A 21399-nucleotide genomic window follows, 5' to 3' on the forward strand; every position below is an offset into this window, starting at 1 on the left:
TATTCGTATTATTTTTCTCGAAATTCGTTTATTTCATAAAATCCATAAATTTTTAACGTCATTATTATTAATAATGTTATAATAAATTGTACCCGAAACAAAAAATATAATATTCAGCAGTATATTTTGACACGACGATCATATTATATAACTACCAATATGTTTTCCGTTTTCACGTTTATGACGAGCGATTATTGGATAATGCAACGGACCTAGCTATTACCAAATCAAGGAAATGACTTAATTCTGATATGAATATATAATAATTACATTTATTGATGTTCAATAATACACAAGTACCTACAATGCACATTATGTGCTATCGATGATTGTTATTTCATGTTGATATTAGAAATTCAAAACAGTAAAATAGTCTGCTTAAAGTAATAAGGAGAAAAATATTTAGCCAAAGCATAACCAAGCCACAGTTTTTTCCATTTTCCTATATATTATATAAAGGCGTGTAATGAACATTAAAATACAGATATTTTTTTTATAGCTAGATAGATTGATAGGTACATCATATATGTTTTTATCGTTAGTGGTTTTAAATTTTTAATACAAATAGTTTTTATAAATAAATTGTGTTCTATAGTAGTTGAAAAAAAAATATTCGATACATTTTTATCATAAACAATATCGGGATGTCTTTTGGTTCACATTAATAGGCTCAAATTTAGTACAGAATATGGTAATATTTGCAAATAAATATTATGTGCTCATACGTAAAAATACGTCTGAGCTTTGTATGAATTTACGTTCTATAAAGTATTCTGTTTTTAGGTAAATTCATCCAAACGTATTCCCTACACAATAAATATTTTATTTTGTATTTATCATATTTATCATTTGTATTACCTATAATAATATCGTATGAGGCACTTTATATAATATTATACAAAATTAATATATCTGTAGAATTGTAATTGGCATGTTTAATCGACTCTGATGTCAAGCAGGATATATGTACCTATGTATATTTATTTATTAGATATCTACAGCCACTGCACAACAGCATATTGCCGACGTAAATAAATAACTATTCGACTCTAAATAATTATTATACCTACATAATACATATAATATAATGGATATATTACGGAAATGCTGATCGCGCAAAACGTCTTTTTGGGCATAATTACACCAAACTGTGTATATTATTATCATAAATTGCACACAAATTATGTTTTTTTTTGTTGATATCCACGTATGGATTTTCAACAGATGCGTGAGCACATGTGTGTATACCCGGTAAAGCGAGTTATAAAATATTTAAACGGCCCCCTGTCGGAGGTAGGTATACTTACTATATATTATATTTTTGGTAGTTGGCGATAGTCATATTATAATGAATTATAAATATTATATTATTATAACTATTAACTATATAGCTAGTATTTGCATGAAGATATTAAATCCCTAAACGTTAATAATGATTTTTTTTTACGTTTTCATTGGTTGTATAATATCATCTCGACGTATGTGTAATGTGTATAATATATTAATATATATTATATACGTAGGAAGACGATTAAAATGTATCGTAATAATTTTTTTAAATAAATACATTCTATATGTATAAAACATTCTGAGCGTAACGTTGGACCATCGCCGAATTTTATTTTGCGTCAGCCCTACTAAAAGTAATACCACAATTAAGATTTTCCGCATAATTTTCCAGGACATCTTGTAATATCTCTAGCTACATCAGTTTATATAATATACGCATTAATGTGTTGTTCAAATGGTAATGTATTATATATGACATTATAACAATGTAAAGTTAACCGGATAAATTGGACTTCAATAATATATTATATAGCCAAAAACAGCATAAAATAACATCGTGGGTTTCAGTTGTTTTTGGTATCACGTTCAAAAAGATTTCAATTTATTCTGCAGGATTTTCCTATAATTTCCAACTAGTTTTCAAAGTATTAGACTATGCGTACAAATGTAACTGCACGAGAAACGGTATACCTATGATGGTTAAATAGTTATGTCGGTAAATGGTGTTCCAGTATTTAATGTAGAAACATTAAGTACCTAAATAATAAACAAATAATTTATATACATATAGACTAGGCGCATTAGCTGTATCATTATTGACACTAATAATAATCATTAAAATAATAATAATAATAATAATAATATAATATTGTACTTTTAAATTTTTTATCTCAGAATAACTGTGGAAATTTAATACAATCAATATTCCACGGTATATTATAGATATTATAGTTGATAGGTTCTAAACCAGCACAATATAGTTTTACTTGTGGTCCTAACCTCAGATAATATTGAGACGTATTATATGATATCATTAATGATTAATTACGAATAAAAAGTAACTATTTCATATAATATGAATAATCTTATAGGGTATCATTAAAAGTTTTTGTTTAAGCCTTATCTTATCGCCACATGTTCATATTATTGGTGAAATTATAATAACATAATGTAGTCCGCTAACGTCTCTATTATCGTAATTTATAAACCGACAACGTTGTTATATGTAAGACCAAACGAAAATTTAACATTAATACAACTTTAATATGTAATTATAAGATTTTTTAAACTGGGCATATTGTATGATATATTATTATGTTATAAACATATACAGAGCGGCCCAACACGATTTCTTTTTACTCCTTATTTTGGATAACAGTATACGTAAAACTGGAAATATATGGAGCGCCATGGGCCATGATTATAGGAAACTCTAAGTTACTATAGAGGAAGGTCAATTAAAATCAAGAGTATCTGTACGGATACTATAGCCGTAGTTTTTCCCGAAATACTATTAACATGTCGGTTAATTATATAACGAATGGCATATTATTGTTCGTTATCTCGTTTTTGTTCATTGGATCGGATGAATTAAAGGGAATGGCGCGTGCATAATATAACGGTCTGTAACTGGGATTAAAAACTGTATAATCTGTATAATATAATGTATGTATATAGTATATAAGTAGGTGGATTACAATAAGACTGGTGCCTCTGCGCTGCTTCTACGCGATTGCCCCGTCAGCCGTATAGATAATAATAACAATAACAATATATGTGTTTGTCGTCTCTGAGTGCATTTTCCGGACGCGAGAAAGTATTTCTTACATATACATATATACACGATCCCTCGGATTTAATTCGTTCCACGAACGAGAGACCCTGCTGCAGCGATTTATCGTCTTATACCGACCATCAGCTTTCGCCGTGCTACACTCGCATATAATATATTTATATATATATATATATATAATATTATACGTTCATAAATAACATTTGCATGTTATTATGATAATATTATAATATACGAACGGGTGAAATTCGAATTAACCTATTTCCGTTTCGTCGCGGTCCGCACGTACCTATATGTATATGTATAATATCGCAGCAGTCATAATAACACAAACGTCGAACAATTACGCAGCGGGACTTCGCTAATTATTGTGACGATTAGATATTTTATTTTGATCGTCATCGCCATATACACATAATATTATATTATTGTTTAATATTTTTTTTTATAATACATTATGATACGATACGAAGACTCGCGTTCATTTTAAATGTATGTAACCGAATAATATAACGAACTCATCGGAAGTCGGCCATATTTGCCGAGCACACATTATTATATTGCGTCTATTGTGCGAACTTCTCAAACCGCAATATATATAATGTTATAAGTATCCCCCAATGTTTATATTATATGCAGTGAGAGCGTTACCCGTTTGTGCGTTTATCATCCTGAGAATTTGATTTCCCCCAGCGGAAAAGGTGGAAAAAAACCGTTTCGCTTTTCGTACCGCGACAAAAATATTATATTATGATTATGTGTACTTACATTATGTCTGTTGTAATGACGATGACAATGATATTATATATATATATATGTATTGTCGCCATCATCATAATCATCGTTTGTTTACACTCAACTGAAGCCGTGTAACATATACTATTTTATAATGATATAATATATGACCGAGTAAACGAGCATTATTCTAATAGGCATATTAATATAATAATATTATATACATTGCAGTAAATGTGATTCGTTCCATTAGATTAATGTTTCTATACATACACAAAAACACTCACCTTTATATTATTTAAATCGTACACTATAATAATATATTGTTACTTTGAGCGCACATAATATATTATAGCGTAATAATAGTGCGAGAAACGTTTGCTGCAGCCGCGATATAAACGATACAAGGACGACGGTTAGATATATTATTATGTACTGTGGGAAAAGCGTGTACGAACAGAACAATATAACACGTAAACACTATGCAGGGTTCGTTTGGAGGAGATGATTATTTTCGATGAGTATAACTATACGTAATTAAACGCCGATGTAATGATGAAGTGCATAATATTATATAAATCACTCGCACTATACTTATGGGTAGTGGGTATAAAGTGCATTTCGATCCGGGCGGAAAGGAGTAAAAACACTTCACTGACAAAAAAAAAAAAACACGGGACGGTCGACACTGCAATAATACACAATGCGTCGCACCGCCACGATCGACGTCTACGAAAAAACTGACAGTTTGTAAAAAAATAAATAAGAAATGCATGAAAAAAAACTGAGGAGATAAAAAATAAAACGTTTTCGTCTGACATTATATTCATTTTCCCCACCCCCGAACCAAAAACGAGAGCAAAAGTGTAAATATACCCTTTTCGATCGTGGCAAAAGGGTAATGGTCAGTCGTCCGGTCGTCCGCAGCATGATGCGGTGATTTCATTTACACGTAGAAGGACAAACGTCGACCTCGCCGCTCGCACCGTGTCCAGTGAAGGTCGAGGACACGAGGATGCATTCCTGCAGGATACATCACGTCCGTGTGCACCCATATTGTCACCGACGTGCCTCAATCAGGTGTTTAAAAATCGAACACACCAAGTAAGTCGTTGTATACCTATACTATGATATCATTGTTTAAATATAACTATGCTGATCGAAATGACGGCCGTTAAAATGGTGCTTACGTCGTGGTTGTGGTGGTAGTGAAGGGAAGGTGATCGCACCATGTAATTTTCAGCGAGAAGCTCTATCGGTTACTCAACAATAATGTGTATAGGACGTGCATTTGAAGTAAAGGTTTATAATGTATATATGAACAGGCGGTACGTTGGTAATTAAAATATAATCCCGGAAATGAAAGATAAAAACTGCAGTGTAGGTGATCGCGAAATTAATTTTAAATTAAAAATCACAAATGTAATTTTATAACCGTATATAATTATAAATTGTTTACAATGTAACAAATAATAATATTATATAATATTATATTGATAGGTACCTATAAACCGTATATTTTGTTCTCGATGGATAAAATACACAAGTGTATGTTGAGGCTCGACTAATACTGTAACTTGTTTTGATTTTAGGGGGACATCGTTTTGCCCCTTGACCACCTGTTGGTCACCCAGGGTGCCCGCCTCTAATCATAATTATCTAATCGTCTTAGCACGCGTAAACAGATACTTATAATAAGTAGGTATATGAGTACTGCTCGTCTACTTATATAAGAGACATTATAATATAGGTAGGTATAAACGGAGAAGAAGTAATACGAGTTATTATAATTATATGTCGTGTAGAAATCCCATATGACTTTATCTTTGTTGATAGCCATCTACTCGGATATCGCCCGAGTCCGTGAACGGCGTACACATAATAATATAATGTATTTTACAATCCGTATCTATATCGGTTATTATGAGCTGCAGCGTGTTGTATAGTTTTGAATCTAATCTTGTTTTTTTTTCTCTCCAAACTAGTTTCACTTGACGGAATGTTAAATAATTCCCAAATGATGCGCATCCATTGCGACGCATCATTTGCATTTGAGTTTCGGTTTCCAACCATACATATATCTAATGAGTATAATAATATAAAATACATATTGTTAGGTGCAACGTGCATATGAGCTGCCCATATAGGTAGGCGTGTGCGTGGAGATGACCACACGCGGCCTGTCGAAATCGAATGTTTATAATAATAAAATAATGCACTCCTCGACAGCGGAGCAGGACGAATGAACGAAATAATTATTACCGTCTCCGGTTTGTTCAGCACCTAATATGATAATGATGATAATAATAATAATAATAATAATAATAATAATATATAACATAACGACTATAGTTGGTAATTCGACGACGACTACGAGGACGACGATGACAGAAATATCGTCACCATAAAAAAAAACTCTTCGTACCTTAGGCCGAAATCATATATATATATATATATATTTTATCGGGAAGAGAAACTGTGCAGCGGTATTTAGATTTATTTCGTATGGGTATAAACATATAATTATGTATCTGAGTCCTAATAATATATTACGACTAGATTTTCCAGTAGGTAACCACGGTTAATTTATTCATCGGAGGTTAACACACTGTTCCTACGTACGCGCGCACAGCATTTCGGTGGCGTGGGTTTTTCATATGAGATGTGCCTGCTTAATTAACAACGCTATGTCGAATCGCATTTATTATATATACAGGGTGTAACAAAAAGACCTGATAAAAAAAAAATAAAAATTATGCCTATTCATCGTATGACAAACATTTTTAATATTATATGATAAATAAATAATTTAAGAATAATATTATACTCACTCGTGTCAGCAAATTCTCAAAAATCATATTTTTTTTTAAAGTTATTGCGTTCCAAATTAATTTAACCAAAAAAATATTGAATTTAAAAAAAAATTATAATTAAAAAATAAACTACTTGACTTAGATAAATCTTTTTACCATCAAAATCGTTTTTATAATCAGCTTTTTAAATAGGCTATTTTGAATTTATCCAACATTTATTTCATTATTATATAAATTATTATTTTTATTTTCAGTACTAAAAAATAAAAACATAAAAAAATGTTTTATGCATGTAGTAACATTTAGTAACATGTAGTATGTTAAGTTCACTTAATGAACAAAAATATTAATGTGAAAAAAAGTTATCCCAAAAGTCAGTTCTATCTGTTACTGCACCTTGTATATATATATCGAGTTATGTGATTAGTGTCCGTATAAATTGTAAGTGACGTACAACAAAACGGCGTTTTTAACCGTTTTCCTTGAACCCTTCTCTAAAACGATTTAATTAACTTCGAAAGATAAACTATACAATATAGTATTTAGCTATATGGCATCCGGTTTAGACATTTAAAAGCGTGATGAGTTTGTTTTGATAAGGAAAAAACCACTTCCATATCTCGAAAAAATCATCCCTGTCGTTTTTTTTACGACATTTTACCCCCAAAGTTCCATATTATTATGCGTATTGTGAGTTATGGTTCTCTCTTGTACCCGAGCACAGTCATATAATTAATAATCAATTTTAATATAGTTAACGAGTGTTAGTTCAGTGTTAGTATTAATGACAGTAATATTAATTTTAATATTAATATTAATGACAGTAATAATAGCGCTCTCCATTTTTTGACATTTAGAGATCTCTAAACTATACGAAAATACCTAAACTATACCTATGCAGGAAAATAGGACAAATACTATACAAACGGACCCCGAAATTAATAAGCATAGCTATGATATACAAAATGCGCGTCGTGCGTGAAATCAAGTAACTTTTTTACCGGCTTATCATTATAGTAATTATTATCATTTATTTGTAAGGTCATTGTTTTTTATTTAAATTAGAAGTTATAACGATAATGGAGAACACATTATATTATAATAATATCAACGTAATATTTCCAGACATTATTTCTTTGATCATAATATAATGATGTATAATGATGTTCTTAATTTATTATCACTGAAAAAAATACAAATGTTAACTAAATGTTATAATCATTATGCAACACTTTAGTACGTCATATATATACATAAATAATATTAAATATAATACATAATATTGTATCCTATATAATGGCTTAATTTCGTTTATTAAAAGTAGGAAATATTGTGTTTTGATTATATCAATAAAAAATTTATCTATTTGATACATCGTTAAAACAATAATATGGATTAATATATTCTAAGAACGGCTTTTTAATTATGATTATAATTATTGTAATATATTTCTGCAATAGGACGTTACACTGAAATTTGTTGTCTTCGTCTTACAAATGGGTTAGTTTAAAAATTAGAATTAATCAACCAATTATAAAACTTGATATGGTATAAAAAAAATATCTGTGCTTATATTGGTTTTTACGATAGTTCAATTTTTTAGTAAGTTTTACGTATAAAATGTATTGGAAATTAAAAAAGCTCATAACACACTTAAAAACGCCAAAAACGGGATTATTGTAAAAAACACGCATTTAAACACAGATAATGTTCTTTCTTTTAAGGTTCTTGAGAAGTCAATTGATTCTAATTTTTAAACTAACGAAGTTACACGCGGTGATGCGCTGAGCGTAAAAATAAATTTAGGTATACTCAGTGCTCGAATTGGGGGGGACGCAGGGGGACGGAGCTCCCCTTCAAATTTTAATTTTTTTTAGCGTACCCCTTCTTATATTTTTAATTTGAACGGGGGGACGGTACGTCTCCCGTGTAAATTATTATTGAAAAACTTGTATTATCAATTTGAAAAAAATATGCGATAAATTGTAAAATTCATTAATGATAAAAATCAAAAAAAAAAGATAATTTATTATTATAATCACGGACCACAGACTATAAATCTTAGTCAGTTATTATAATACAGGCTTACATATACTGATATACTAATAATGTGTATAAATAATGTATAATATATCGAGATTAAGATTAAAAATTCATGTTATCGGATGGTCGGTAACACTGTAAACAGTACCTATGTAGTTCATAATATCTATGTCTAATAATAATTATAGCATTATTGTTATGCTCATGAGTTGAGGTCGGTGTTTATCGATTATTGTTTAATTATAACATTTCTTTTTGTACACTACTGCAGTACTGCTTATCAATTGTATAATATATAAGATCTACGAAGACTAGAATATTCTTGTATTCATGATAAAATCTATGACTGCACTGCCATCCACAAGATAATAAACGTTGGTTAATTTATGACATGTGTTTAATAAATTATTGTACTTACTATAGTATACTGTATACTTACTAGTAACTAATAAGTAAAAAGTAAAAATGGCTTCTAAACCAAAAAAGCTTTGCAAATCCGGTATTTACTCTTATTTTAAAGTAATTATTTAAAGACATTCCACTCATTACTAACAAAGCTATACCAAAGATAAATCCATTGCAGTTTTTTAGAAGTCTATCTAATAACTTACGAAGTAGATTGTTCACAACACAATCATCAAACGTATCTATGCAAGGTAATGAGTTTAAAAATATATACACTCAATTACTTAATGACTTAGATGTATTGGACCCAAAAAATTGGCCAGATCAATTTGATATACAGTATGGCGACTCTGCAGTAAGAAGATTAGCCAATGTGTTTCAAGTTGATGAAAGATCTGCGATAAATGGATTTCGGGAGTTTAAAGATCTCAAGGATAGTTCAACAGTTTTAGATTTAAGACCATTATTAACTGCAATTAAAACTGTAGCAATATCATCCAGTGAATGCGAAAGAGCTTTCAGTTCAATGAACAATATAGTTACTACTAAAAGAAATGCTTTGAACCCGACAAGTATTTCTTCTCTCATGTTGATTAATTGTGTAGGGCCACCAGTGCACATGTTTGTACCTGAGCCTTATGTTGCAGCATCATGGATACAGAAAGGCAAACGATGTGCTGATGAAGTTAACTGCCCTAAACGACAAAATATTGAAGTGAACCATTCATATGTAGAGCTATGGAATATATTAAAAATTTAAAAATTTAAATAATGTATAAAATATGTTAAAATAAAATAAAAGATTTGTTTGTAATTTAATAACATTTATTTATTGTTGTAGTGTAACCTTTGTTTAATTTTAATGATTGTTTGACTTGTGTTGAAAATACTACATGGGGGGTGTGGGGGGCGAAGCCCCCCACGGGTTAGTTTGGTTTAAATCATTGAGTGGAACGCTACATTTTTATAAGTCCTTTAGCACCCCTTCTATTATATTTCCAATTCGAGCACTGGGTATACTATTTAACGCACTTGTAAGACGGAAACATTAATGCTAGGTCCTTTTAATATCATAATAAATTATGAATGATTATAAGTAATAATTTATTACTTGAAAATAGGATTTTTGCTTGAATAGGTATATTATAATTTCAATATTCCTATATATATATATTAGTTTTTATCTCAATATAACTCATAAGTTGTATAATAATTTAAATTTTTATTTGTTTAATCCATGACCAATATAATTTATAAATTATTTTCTAACCACCCACAATATTAATTTTGAAGGGGGTAATTATCTACGTAAATATCATTGATATTATTATATCACCTATTTGGTATGGGGAAGGATACATGCATGTTGATCATTTTTATTTAACTAGGTATATATTCTCATTATCGTCTAATCAGAATATTACAAAAATAAATAAATACAAATTATTTTAGTATGAAAAAGGACATTATAAGTACGACGAATAACATCTAGTATAGAACCCTTCCTTCACAATTAAATAATATCTTAGATCCACCAATCAGTATGAAGTGTACGTACATCTATATATTTTATTTTCTAAAACTTCTACAAAAATCTTAATAATGTTAATAATTAAAACTAATAATATTATGTATATCAATTGTAACTACTTGATACCTTTATACAATTATATACAATGTGAAAGTTTATTTTTTGATAAATACGTAAAAAATGTTCAATAATGATTAAAATATGAAAATTTCGAACTTCAAACTTCAAACTTTAAAGTTTGAAAAATATGCAATGTTATTGTCGCTATAATCATTGTATTTTATTGTTATGTAGGTATACAGGTATACTACGAGATTAATAATGAATTATGTTTATTATCTCATCACGGCGATGAAACCCCGTTGGCTAACAATTAACGTAATATTAAGATATTTTTATAATCTTTGATTCGACACACGTCTCTCATCCATCCCATTGGCTCCGCCTAATGATGACTGTCGTATTTACATTAATTATTGTCATTCGGTTTCATCTCGAGCGATCGGTCGTGAAACCTGTTACGTGCGACGGTCTTTAAACATTAAATGCACGTGGCTCCCACCAGTCCGGTACCAACGTCGTATATAGCACTCTTGAATTCAGAGACCGCGAGTAACACCTATGTGCCCATAGATCTATCAACATCCACTATGGCCGTTGCGCGTCGATTTTGTCAGATAATAAATTCAAATCTAACGTTAAAATATTTATTTTTATACTGTAGTATTTTTTTCGAACAATAAATGTTAAATACGAGAAATACGCCAAACTTTTGAACGATCAAATTGAACAGAATAACCCACCAAATGATATCGATATATTTTGTTATAGTAATACAACATATTACATATTACAACACTTAAAACATTGAAGTTGGTGACTTCTGTACTGACATAAAATATTTTTCTTAACCTTCTACGGTCAAAATGTTATCGAAGAGAAACGTAACATCTACTCTGTTGTCGTAAACAATTAATAAGACCGTCTTAAATTATTAAATCCCTAAAGCACATATAAAAGTCTTCATCATTTATTATACTATCTATGATCATTTTTTTTACTCTAGCCTTTCGCATGACACTGTACAGTTCCCTAAACACCGTTTAATACTGTTTAAAGATGGAACGAAAAAAAATTGACTATTATGGTATCAAGTATCAACATTAATAAAGTTAATAAACCAAAAACAAAAATGAAGTACTAATTGCAAATAATTTACAATTATTTATATAAAAAAGAACACAAAAACAATGAGTAAATCAGTGCGTGATAATTATAATAATGGCTCCATGACCTGATGGAAAGGGGCGTCCAGTGGCAGTACTTCATTGTTTAAATATATATATATATACATATAATTAAGATTACCAGCTATTGAGGAATGAAAAGCATTATTTTTTAGAACAATAATTATAACCGGAACAGTCGATATACAGATATTTCGTAATACTTTTTCAAGTTAATATTTTATTAATATTTTAATAATAAATCAGTGAAGAACTGACAACATTATGTGACAAATGTTAAGTGTTTATTGTATCATTCTGTATACGACTATAGATTAATATGATATTATGATATGGCATCCAATTGTTCTGCAGTTACGTACAACAAGCGTGTAAAAAACTTTTGTTTATGTATTATTTTTTAAACCTAAGCCTGGTTGAGCCACTGTCTGCAATAACTATAATCACTTATATTTTTGTCTTCACAACGTTTTCAAACGCTGCAGAAAACGGGAATACAATAAGCAAAATCGTGTATATATATTATATAAACTTGGTTTGAGTATATTATTATTATGTACGACCCTATGTACTTTTAAAGATTTAAATCGCGGCGGTTGCATCCGCCTATAATATAATAAGTCACCGATTCGCCAAAAACGACCCTTTGCAAATATACGCTGTATAATTTTATGTCTGCTGGCATACCTCCGTCTTATATGGTTTTACAGCCAAAAGAGACGTCACGCGTGCGGTTGCAGAACTCTGTTCACAATATTTTCGTGGGTTTACTACTATAAAATTATTTATTTTAAAATAACTATATACGTCGAAATAAATCTATATTAATACCTATACTTTATTATATTATAATAATACACGTCATTATAAACATATCATTATTGTACATTATAATATATTATTTATATTACACTCTCCGTATATTATTATAATATTATATACGAAATAAATAAATACGTCGTAATAAAAAAATCGAAAAACCATATAAAGACGTGCACAAAACATCATACTATATTATTTGTATATATTTATATCTCCATATTATAGTATATAAATAGGAGGCGCATTCTTTCACCGCTGCAGCAGGGTAGGTATGTGCGGTCGAAACCGTTATAACCGCGCGGTCGACCATCGCGTAAAAATAACGCATCCCGGCAATGTATTATATGGTATCGTCGTTTTATACGGCTGTATGATGTGTATATATATATATATATATATATATATGTTTATAGGTACTATATGTATATGTATAATATAATATGCGTTATGTCCGTTTATACGATCATAAACTTCCGCGTCGTCGCAAAGTCTGGTGCACCGTGTCCCGCGACCATATGCACCATAATAATAATATGACACAATAAAGGTGATAATAAAATAATAATACTACATATGCTTACATTGTACGTCTATACATTATATTATAAGAATCTCCGGTATTATTGTATGGGTACCTGCTTGCATAATATTATTACATTGTTGATCCGCGAGCGCCGCCAATTTTTTTCCCGCGGAAGACTGCTAAAAACGGACTTCCGCGCGCTGCTCTAGCTATGACGTGTACAATATGCCATAATATAATATATTATAATACAGTACAATATATTATCCTGATGTTATTATTTTTTTACTCGACTCCTGGGACTTGGGAGTGTGTGTGTGGGGGGGGGGGGCTTCCAAGACCAGCCACCGAACCGACAAGTTTTCCCCATTTTCAAATTGCTGTAAGTACCTATGTTAGGTATATGTATATAATATTATATTATTTATGTAGAGGTTTATAATAAATTTATCGGTAATAACAGCAATACTGCGGATAACGGCTCGATATCAGATGAGTGACATTTTTTTTTATGCACAGTCTTTTGAGATCACCACCCTCGGCAGGTGTCAATTTCGACGCGTAAAAAACCTTTTAAGAATATTTAGATGAAAATTACGATCGCCCGTCGTATGCGAACGACGTTTATTTTTGTCGAATTTTCGCGCAAAATATCATTGCCGCCGAAGGTTCTACAGCAAACGACAGTGTTATAATATTAAACGATTATTTTTCCGTTTTCAACTGCGCTGCACACATTAAAATATTGTACACCGCGGCTGCAACGACGCTCATAATATTATAATAATATGTGAGCGACAGAACACACGACGACATGTGTTGTTCCGCTTTTTAATGATTTAGTTTCGCCTCGTCATCCTGCGCTGTATAGCCTCTCGGCTGCGTATTCTTTAAAATTTTTTCTTCATAAGAACTGGCAACCATTTCGGTTATTTTTCGTGCGCATCACAAGGCGGTAAAATATTTGACTCGCGCATGTGTGTGTGGCTATTAATACATATGCGCGCATTAGCGATAAAATATATGAGATCCATATATTACACGTACATAATATACCGAGAGTTGTCGTCACAGCGAAGGTTGACGTGTTCGAAAAGTTTCATTTCTAAAACTGTTTATATATATATATTTATAATACATATATATTAAAATATACAAGCATAAATCACCGCGACCATCACTCGCGCGGCCGTCGTCCCAATTAACGTTTGTGCCAATTAAGAGAGGAGAAAACATATTATTTTAGAAACCCCAAAAAAACGACGTTCGACGACTACACATTTCTAACATATCTGTGCAGATCCAACACTGCGCGGTAATACAAAATATTTTTTTCAAAAGCAAACGAAAAGACATCCGCCACCAAGCCTGCACATAAGAAGTCGCCACGTGCATCACGAATTGTATTGGAAAACATAATTAAATATTACGTTATCAACGAAAATTTTTACAGTAGTCGTCATTATTCATGTTAAAAATCAAATCGGAATACATATGGCGGCTACCACGGTATAGGATCATTTTACATACGTTAGAATTATGCACAATACGCATTCCATGTGTTCAGTTCAGTGTTTATAAGCCGACGATCCGGCGCGGTGCCATGAGATTATTAATAATTATTATAATATTGTATATTATTATTATCATTAAACGTCCAGATAGGCATAATACTCCAGCACGTGAAACGTCATAAAATATAAACTTTGTGTGTGTGCGAGCGTCGGTTCTAAATATTATAATGGTAATTTACAATAATAATAATATTATGCACTGCAGCTTACGTGTGGCGACGGAATTCCGTGAGCCTGAAAAATGAGCCGCCAAAAGTATATATTTACCGCCACGCGTTTCAATAATATTATAATAGCTAGTAAATAATAATAATAATAATAATAATAAAATAGACGAGTGTTTATAATATACTATGCTATACGGTCACGTTGTATGCTATAATATGTCTATAACAGTACAACCTGCATAATGGTGTACAGCGTAACGGTCTGTTGTCGTGCTGGCGAGACGACGAATTATAATCAATACTATAATAATAATAATGTAATATAGCATAGACTGAGCGCGTGAAAACGCTTCGAAAAACCACACAAAACTTGCACCACTATAATATTATGCTATACGTAAAAGATGGAAATTATAACATTTTGAATTTTGTGTCAAACTCGTTCGTTTACTCTCCCAAAAATACCTATACGGATCATGATGTTGTGCGTATGACGCCTTCAATATAATAGCTTTACATATTTTTTTCTCGGTAAGTTCCTCATACGACTATACATCCTGTAGATTGACGTCAATAAGACGACTACTGATATACCAATAGATAGGTAAATTGTAAATAACTATATAATATACAGTGTTGTTACCGATATAGATTGTTTTTAGAAGCGTTTTCGATTAAGTAATAGCTATAGCTCTTAGGCATAATACGTGTATGGCCATGTATAGACTATAGTACAATTATATTTATAAATGATGATATAAACTTAACGGTTTGAGCAGATTATACGAACAGTTCAGACGATCGCGACTTTTGATGTTATAAAATAGTTAATTCGTTGTACCATTGAGTAGGTATTGTATAATAATATGTGAAATAAATACTCAACGCCCAACGGTTATGCAATTAATAGAAATTCAAAAAAACAAAACTAATAATATTTCGTACGAATGAAAAACTATTTGTATTGAGCTAAATAATATGAAAACATGAGCTAACACAATCACAATGAAAATATTTACATAACTTCAATGAACAATCGATCACTTGCGTATATAATGTGTTTAACTTTATACACTTGAATAGAAAATCAAATAATTTCCTTTGAAAATATCAACTCGAAATGAAAACGTAAGCGTATTGTAGTAAGAATAAAATTTATAAGAATCTATTTTATATCCCATGATCTTTAACTATGGTTGGAATACAAAATTATGTTTTACTTTTTTTTTTCTACATGGAGCCTTTGAAATGCGTTTTGGTAATCATTTATCGATCGGAAAATGTCTAAAGTCCGGAAAGACCAAAAACCGACGTGAAATATCGTCTTTATCACCGCTTAAAGATAAACGTAACTTAGTGTAGTTCTAAACAGATACCTGCCCGCCTATTTAATTGAAATATTTAAAAATCATAGAACAGGAGTAATGCCTAGCGTTTTAATCTGTAATTAATCGGTCCGGAATTGGTAACTATCGTCGTCGACCGATAGATGCCGCAGCCATATAGAAAAACGATGGACGTGAAAAAAAAAATAATAAAACGGAATGATATTCCTCGAAGAGCAAGGAAAAGACGATAAAGGGAGAGAGAGAGAGAGTGACCGAGTGAGATTGAATGAAAGGAGAACAGTGTACGGTCCTGACGACCGCGGAGAAAAAAAAAAACGGTCGTCCTGATCCGACCGCAACGCCATCTAGGCTAAGGTTCTCGTGGCGGCGTTCAATGCATTCAACGTGTCGATAGAGGACGCTATATGTTCATTGGAGGTGAACCGAGCATTATATTTATCGCGTAGGGATCAGGGATTGCGATTGATTCGGCTGAAGGGTAGTATTTACACTATGTGGTTGACGTCGCTAACACACCCCTAAAAAGCATTGGACAATATAATATTATGTTTTTAGCGGTGCCGACTTTTATTGTTGCATGTTTTAAAACGGGTTAGGCCCACTGTGTAAACGAGGGTCGCTAAAGTTTGTCATTTTTTTGCAAAAGTAATAAATGAAATTATTATGTCTATAATACATTATATATACCATATTTATACCCACCACCTATAGCTTGAGAATTCAACGAAATTTATTTTGAAAGAAAAACGTTTTTCAATCAATCAATTATCGATTATCGAGAAAATTGCGTATAGCGAAACGAAAATAATATATGTGTTGATTTATTAAGTTAGCTTTGCGTTAAAGAATCTATTTTTTTCACCAAAATCACAAGACCATTGTTAAGTGTTTAGTCCGTTTTATATTATAAACCCAGTGATGGAGTTAGCGAAAAAATCAAATGTTCACGCAACAAGTATTAATTGAAGTGAGGAACTAATTTCGTATAATACACAAAACTTCTATCACAAGTTGTCAATATATGCAAGGTATAATTTAAACATCATTAATAATTTAAATATTAGAATATATTATACGCGTAGAAGTTAAATATTTTTAGATTTGATGTTAATATTGTTTTTTTTTTTACTTTATACGTCTGAGAAAAAATATTGTTGACTCAAGATAAGTTATGTCAGATAGAGTGATTCACCAAACACATGCAAATTTTGTCGTTTAATAACATTCTTATTCAAATGTTCTAACCATGTTTTCAAAATTTTTAGATTTTTCATCTACTTTAAAATAAAGTCTTGTGGAGTTACAAACTTCTGTTTCCAAATGAGAATGTCGTAATTTAACTGTACATTATTCAGTGGATAACTTTTTTAAATATTTAGATTTTAATATCTCCTACCTACCACATTGAAAATTTGAACGGTTGGTCTTTTAGCTATTAAAATGTTTAAATAATATACTAAGGATTAAAGATTTTAAAAACGGTTTTATAACTTTAACTTTTTAACATAAGATATTTAGTTCTATAATGGTTATTTTTATACTATTGGGATCATATTTTTCACAAATTATAAACGTTGATAAATTATATTAATTACTAAAATTTACAATTCATCATAGCCTAGTAATTGACTATAACCTATCTAGTATCTTTTTAAACCCAGATTATCACGGGCCCGTTATCCTTAGTACCTATTTAAAGTTATGTTACTCAAATCTACTCGTTCTAATTTCGGTTTAGATACGTTCAATATTTTCAAAAAAATTATCCACTAAATAATTTACAGTAAAAATTACGATTTTTTTGGTTTTAAAAACAGTATTTTGCATCTTTATACTGGTCTACCGCAGACCTATATACTAGTAACCAGTTTATATGTTTATGATATCTACAGAACGTTTCTTAAATGGTAGAAAAAACCTAAAGGCTAAAATATTATTCAAAATAATATGGTCTTAAGTAAAATATAATATTCAAATATTCCAAAAATCAGAATTTGACCTGAATATTGCATATCATATGATTTTTTTCGAATTTCGATTGAAGAAGTAGGTATAGGCTGAAATTTCGTATTTCGCAAGTCGTCGATCATAACATGCTCTTAGGAAATTACATCATATAATCATAATATAAACCTAATATTATAAATCAACAGAACCTAATTTTTGCCGTTCACGTTACTCTTATACTGCATTTTATATATACTATATAATATCATTTGGCGCAACTATCAAAATATACACATCTAATTTTTTTTGTCAAAGTATCACAATTTTCGGTTGAGAAAGGTATGTAATTCACAATAAAAAAACCAAAACTAAATAAATTCCTTATTTTATTTTTTCGCGCGATTAAAATTAAAACTAAAATAGAAAATATATACACTTAAACGGGAATAAGTATTTGAAAGTTAGTGTTTGATTTTAGATACAGTAACTTTGAGAAAGTATTTAAAATTTACGTATTTGAGAACTAATTAAGTACTTATTTGAATGTTTTTTACTCGAGTACTTTACAAGACTGATATTGACTATTATATTATATGCATTTACGCACCAACACGGACGTCGAGATGACGTGATCTATATCATAATTATAGCACGTATGTAGGTATACGATATTTTACAGGATATTTTGAAATCTCGACTGGATGTACGACGGCGCTGGGCGAACACAGCGTTCGGAGAATAGGAAACGTCCGGGGTAAATCAATATGGGCACACCGTCACTGGGCGGGTGTATAATAATATTGCGTATATACAATATACGAATCGGCTCGTGCACTACATCTACACGCGATTCGCCTTTCCGAACAAAAAAAAAAAAAAAAAGAAGAAGAAAATCCCCGCGCGGCAGTAAGCGCATAATAATATTATATTATTATTGTATAGAAATACAATAGTGGTCCGACTGTGACCTTTTCGTGTACACAAGCGGTTATAATAATATGGTTTGCAGTACGTTTATTCCCGACTGTACAATATATATATATATATATATATTAAGTATGTATCGAGTTTGTGATATTATTCATTATACATGTATGATATGATGTGTATTATACACACGCGCTGCGTTTTTCGCTTTTTCAATTTATGACGAGCATACGCACAAATTATCCTTGATATTGTATAATCCAAAATATTATGGATTATACGGTCAAAAACTCTACGACCGGAGACCGGTAGACCACGGTGGTTTTGTTGTAATATTATATATTGATATATATATTCTTATTCCATCAAACAGACATGATAATGTTAAATAATATTTATCAAAGTTTAAAAATAAGTGATGGATCTCTTCAAAATACCTATCATTATAAGTTGCAGCTATGTAACATGCAGCGTCGGATAGGCAATAATAAGTATCGGGTCACCGAGTTTTATGATTTCTTACTTTGATTACATCCAGAACTCTATATTATGTTGTTTGATTGTTCGATTCAATTATAATTTCCAAACATGTTTGCAGCGCTATTTATTAATCATTATCATATAAAAAAAATAAATTACGATCAAACACTCGACCCATATATTTAGCAGCTCGCCTACCCAATCAGGGCCTGATAAAATGTTATATGTCAATAAACACCGTATATATAATACGCTTAGAACCACAATATCGGATATTTTAAGGTATAACTGTTATTTAAATCCAACATAACAAAGTACTACGGTTGAACCATTATGGCTAGCGAGGTTAAAATATGAATCGTATTAGTAATACTATATTTAACATATTTTTCAATGAACACCGTACTTTATTGGAACAATATTATGTATAACTATATATAAGTAGGCACTCGTTTCGTATGTTCTTAAAATAATATTCTCGGATACGCTTTTAAAAAAATGGGTAGGATATATATGTATTATTTTTTCCTAGAAAATTCCGAACCAAACGTAGGAATGGTTTGAAAAATAATATATTGCCCTCTTGACTGTGCGCAATACCTATCAATTATATTAGTGTCTGCAGCGTATATATACAGAGACAAGCGAATGTTGTTCACATGTGTGCATATTTCTACGACTGAATCACTTTCTTGTCTAAATTTTAAGTCCTCTCGTGCTTTTATGTACACTGTATTTTATACTTTTGATCAATATTAAATTTCTATAAGCAGCAAAAAATATATATAGATAAACATTATATTAGCCTCGGTATGAGATATACCTGGGTACCTAAATAAAATAAGACAGTGATGGTAGTTTGGAGAATATACATTTTTCTCATTTTTTCGATTGCTTGTAACTACGGAGTAAAAATAAATATTAATATATACCTTTTGAAATTTAAAAGATACTGAGATGAACTTTTGTAATAAATTTAAAAATTCAAAATATTACGCCTTATATGGTTTATTATAATGCAGTTTAAATATGTATATTTACTTCAATATTCTATTATTATTTTAAAGAACTACAATATTATATTATTTACTTTTGTGTAGAACCGTATTTAAATTTACATTTTTCAAAGTTTTGATTATTAAATTTTAATTTATTTCATAATTAATTGAATGTCGAGATATAGCTTACTCGTCATGTTTTCAACAATTTAAAACTTTTATTTATTTATTTATTAAATGCAAAAAACTATTAGAAAAATGGAATAATTTAGGTTCAAATAGAAATATCTGCATTTTAATTTAACTGTTGTACCTATTTAGTGTAAAGAAATAGCTACGTCATATTATATATAATAATGTCAAGTACATATAATATTATAATATAGGTAGGTATCTACACCAAAAATAGATTAACCTTTTGATACTTGAGATTAGCAATAGGTCGACTGGTTGTTTTTAGTATTTTTTACAATATCAGGAAACTAAAAATGGTAATACTTATTTTTCATTTAAAATATCTTCTTTTTTTTTAGAATTACGTTATGAATTTATGATTAACGTGATTCAAAAATTAAATAACATTATGCGATGTAAAAATTAATATTTTTTTGTTTGTTTAATTTATGTGCTTATTAACTTTTTGGTTAGTAGTTATGTTATATAGTTGTCTTGTATAATGTATAACACATCATTTTGCTTTGTCACGGAGGACTCTGTTTATACTTTAAAATAATGAACTCAAAGCTTTTTCCCTTC

The 21399-nt window shown here is 30.3% G+C and overlaps 1 protein-coding gene across 1 annotated transcript; it reads left to right on the plus strand.

The window, feature by feature from the left end:
• The first annotated feature begins 1999 nt into the window (after window positions 1-1999).
• LOC149058818 (uncharacterized) lies at window positions 2000-9819 on the plus strand. The gene is made up of 3 exons (XM_089218480.1): window positions 2000-2005; window positions 4715-4921; window positions 9684-9819. Exons 1-3 carry the CDS (start codon window positions 2000-2002, stop codon window positions 9795-9797), a joined length of 327 nt encoding a protein of 108 aa, XP_089074606.1. The 3' UTR covers window positions 9798-9819.
• The last annotated feature ends 11580 nt before the right edge of the window (window positions 9820-21399 follow it).

The sequence above is a fragment of the Diuraphis noxia genome, unplaced genomic scaffold, assembly GCF_037042655.1.
Source record: "Diuraphis noxia isolate RWA-SAM2 unplaced genomic scaffold, SU_Dnox_SAM2 contig0002, whole genome shotgun sequence".
Taxonomy (NCBI): Eukaryota; Metazoa; Arthropoda; class Insecta; order Hemiptera; family Aphididae; genus Diuraphis; species Diuraphis noxia.

Bases quoted from the DNA above. Each gene is read 5' to 3' on its own strand.
- LOC149058818 (XM_089218480.1), top strand. The intron at 4,922-9,683 runs GTAAGTCGTTGT...TTAATTGTGTAG, and splicing joins TTAAAAATCGAACACACCAA to GGCCACCAGTGCACATGTTT.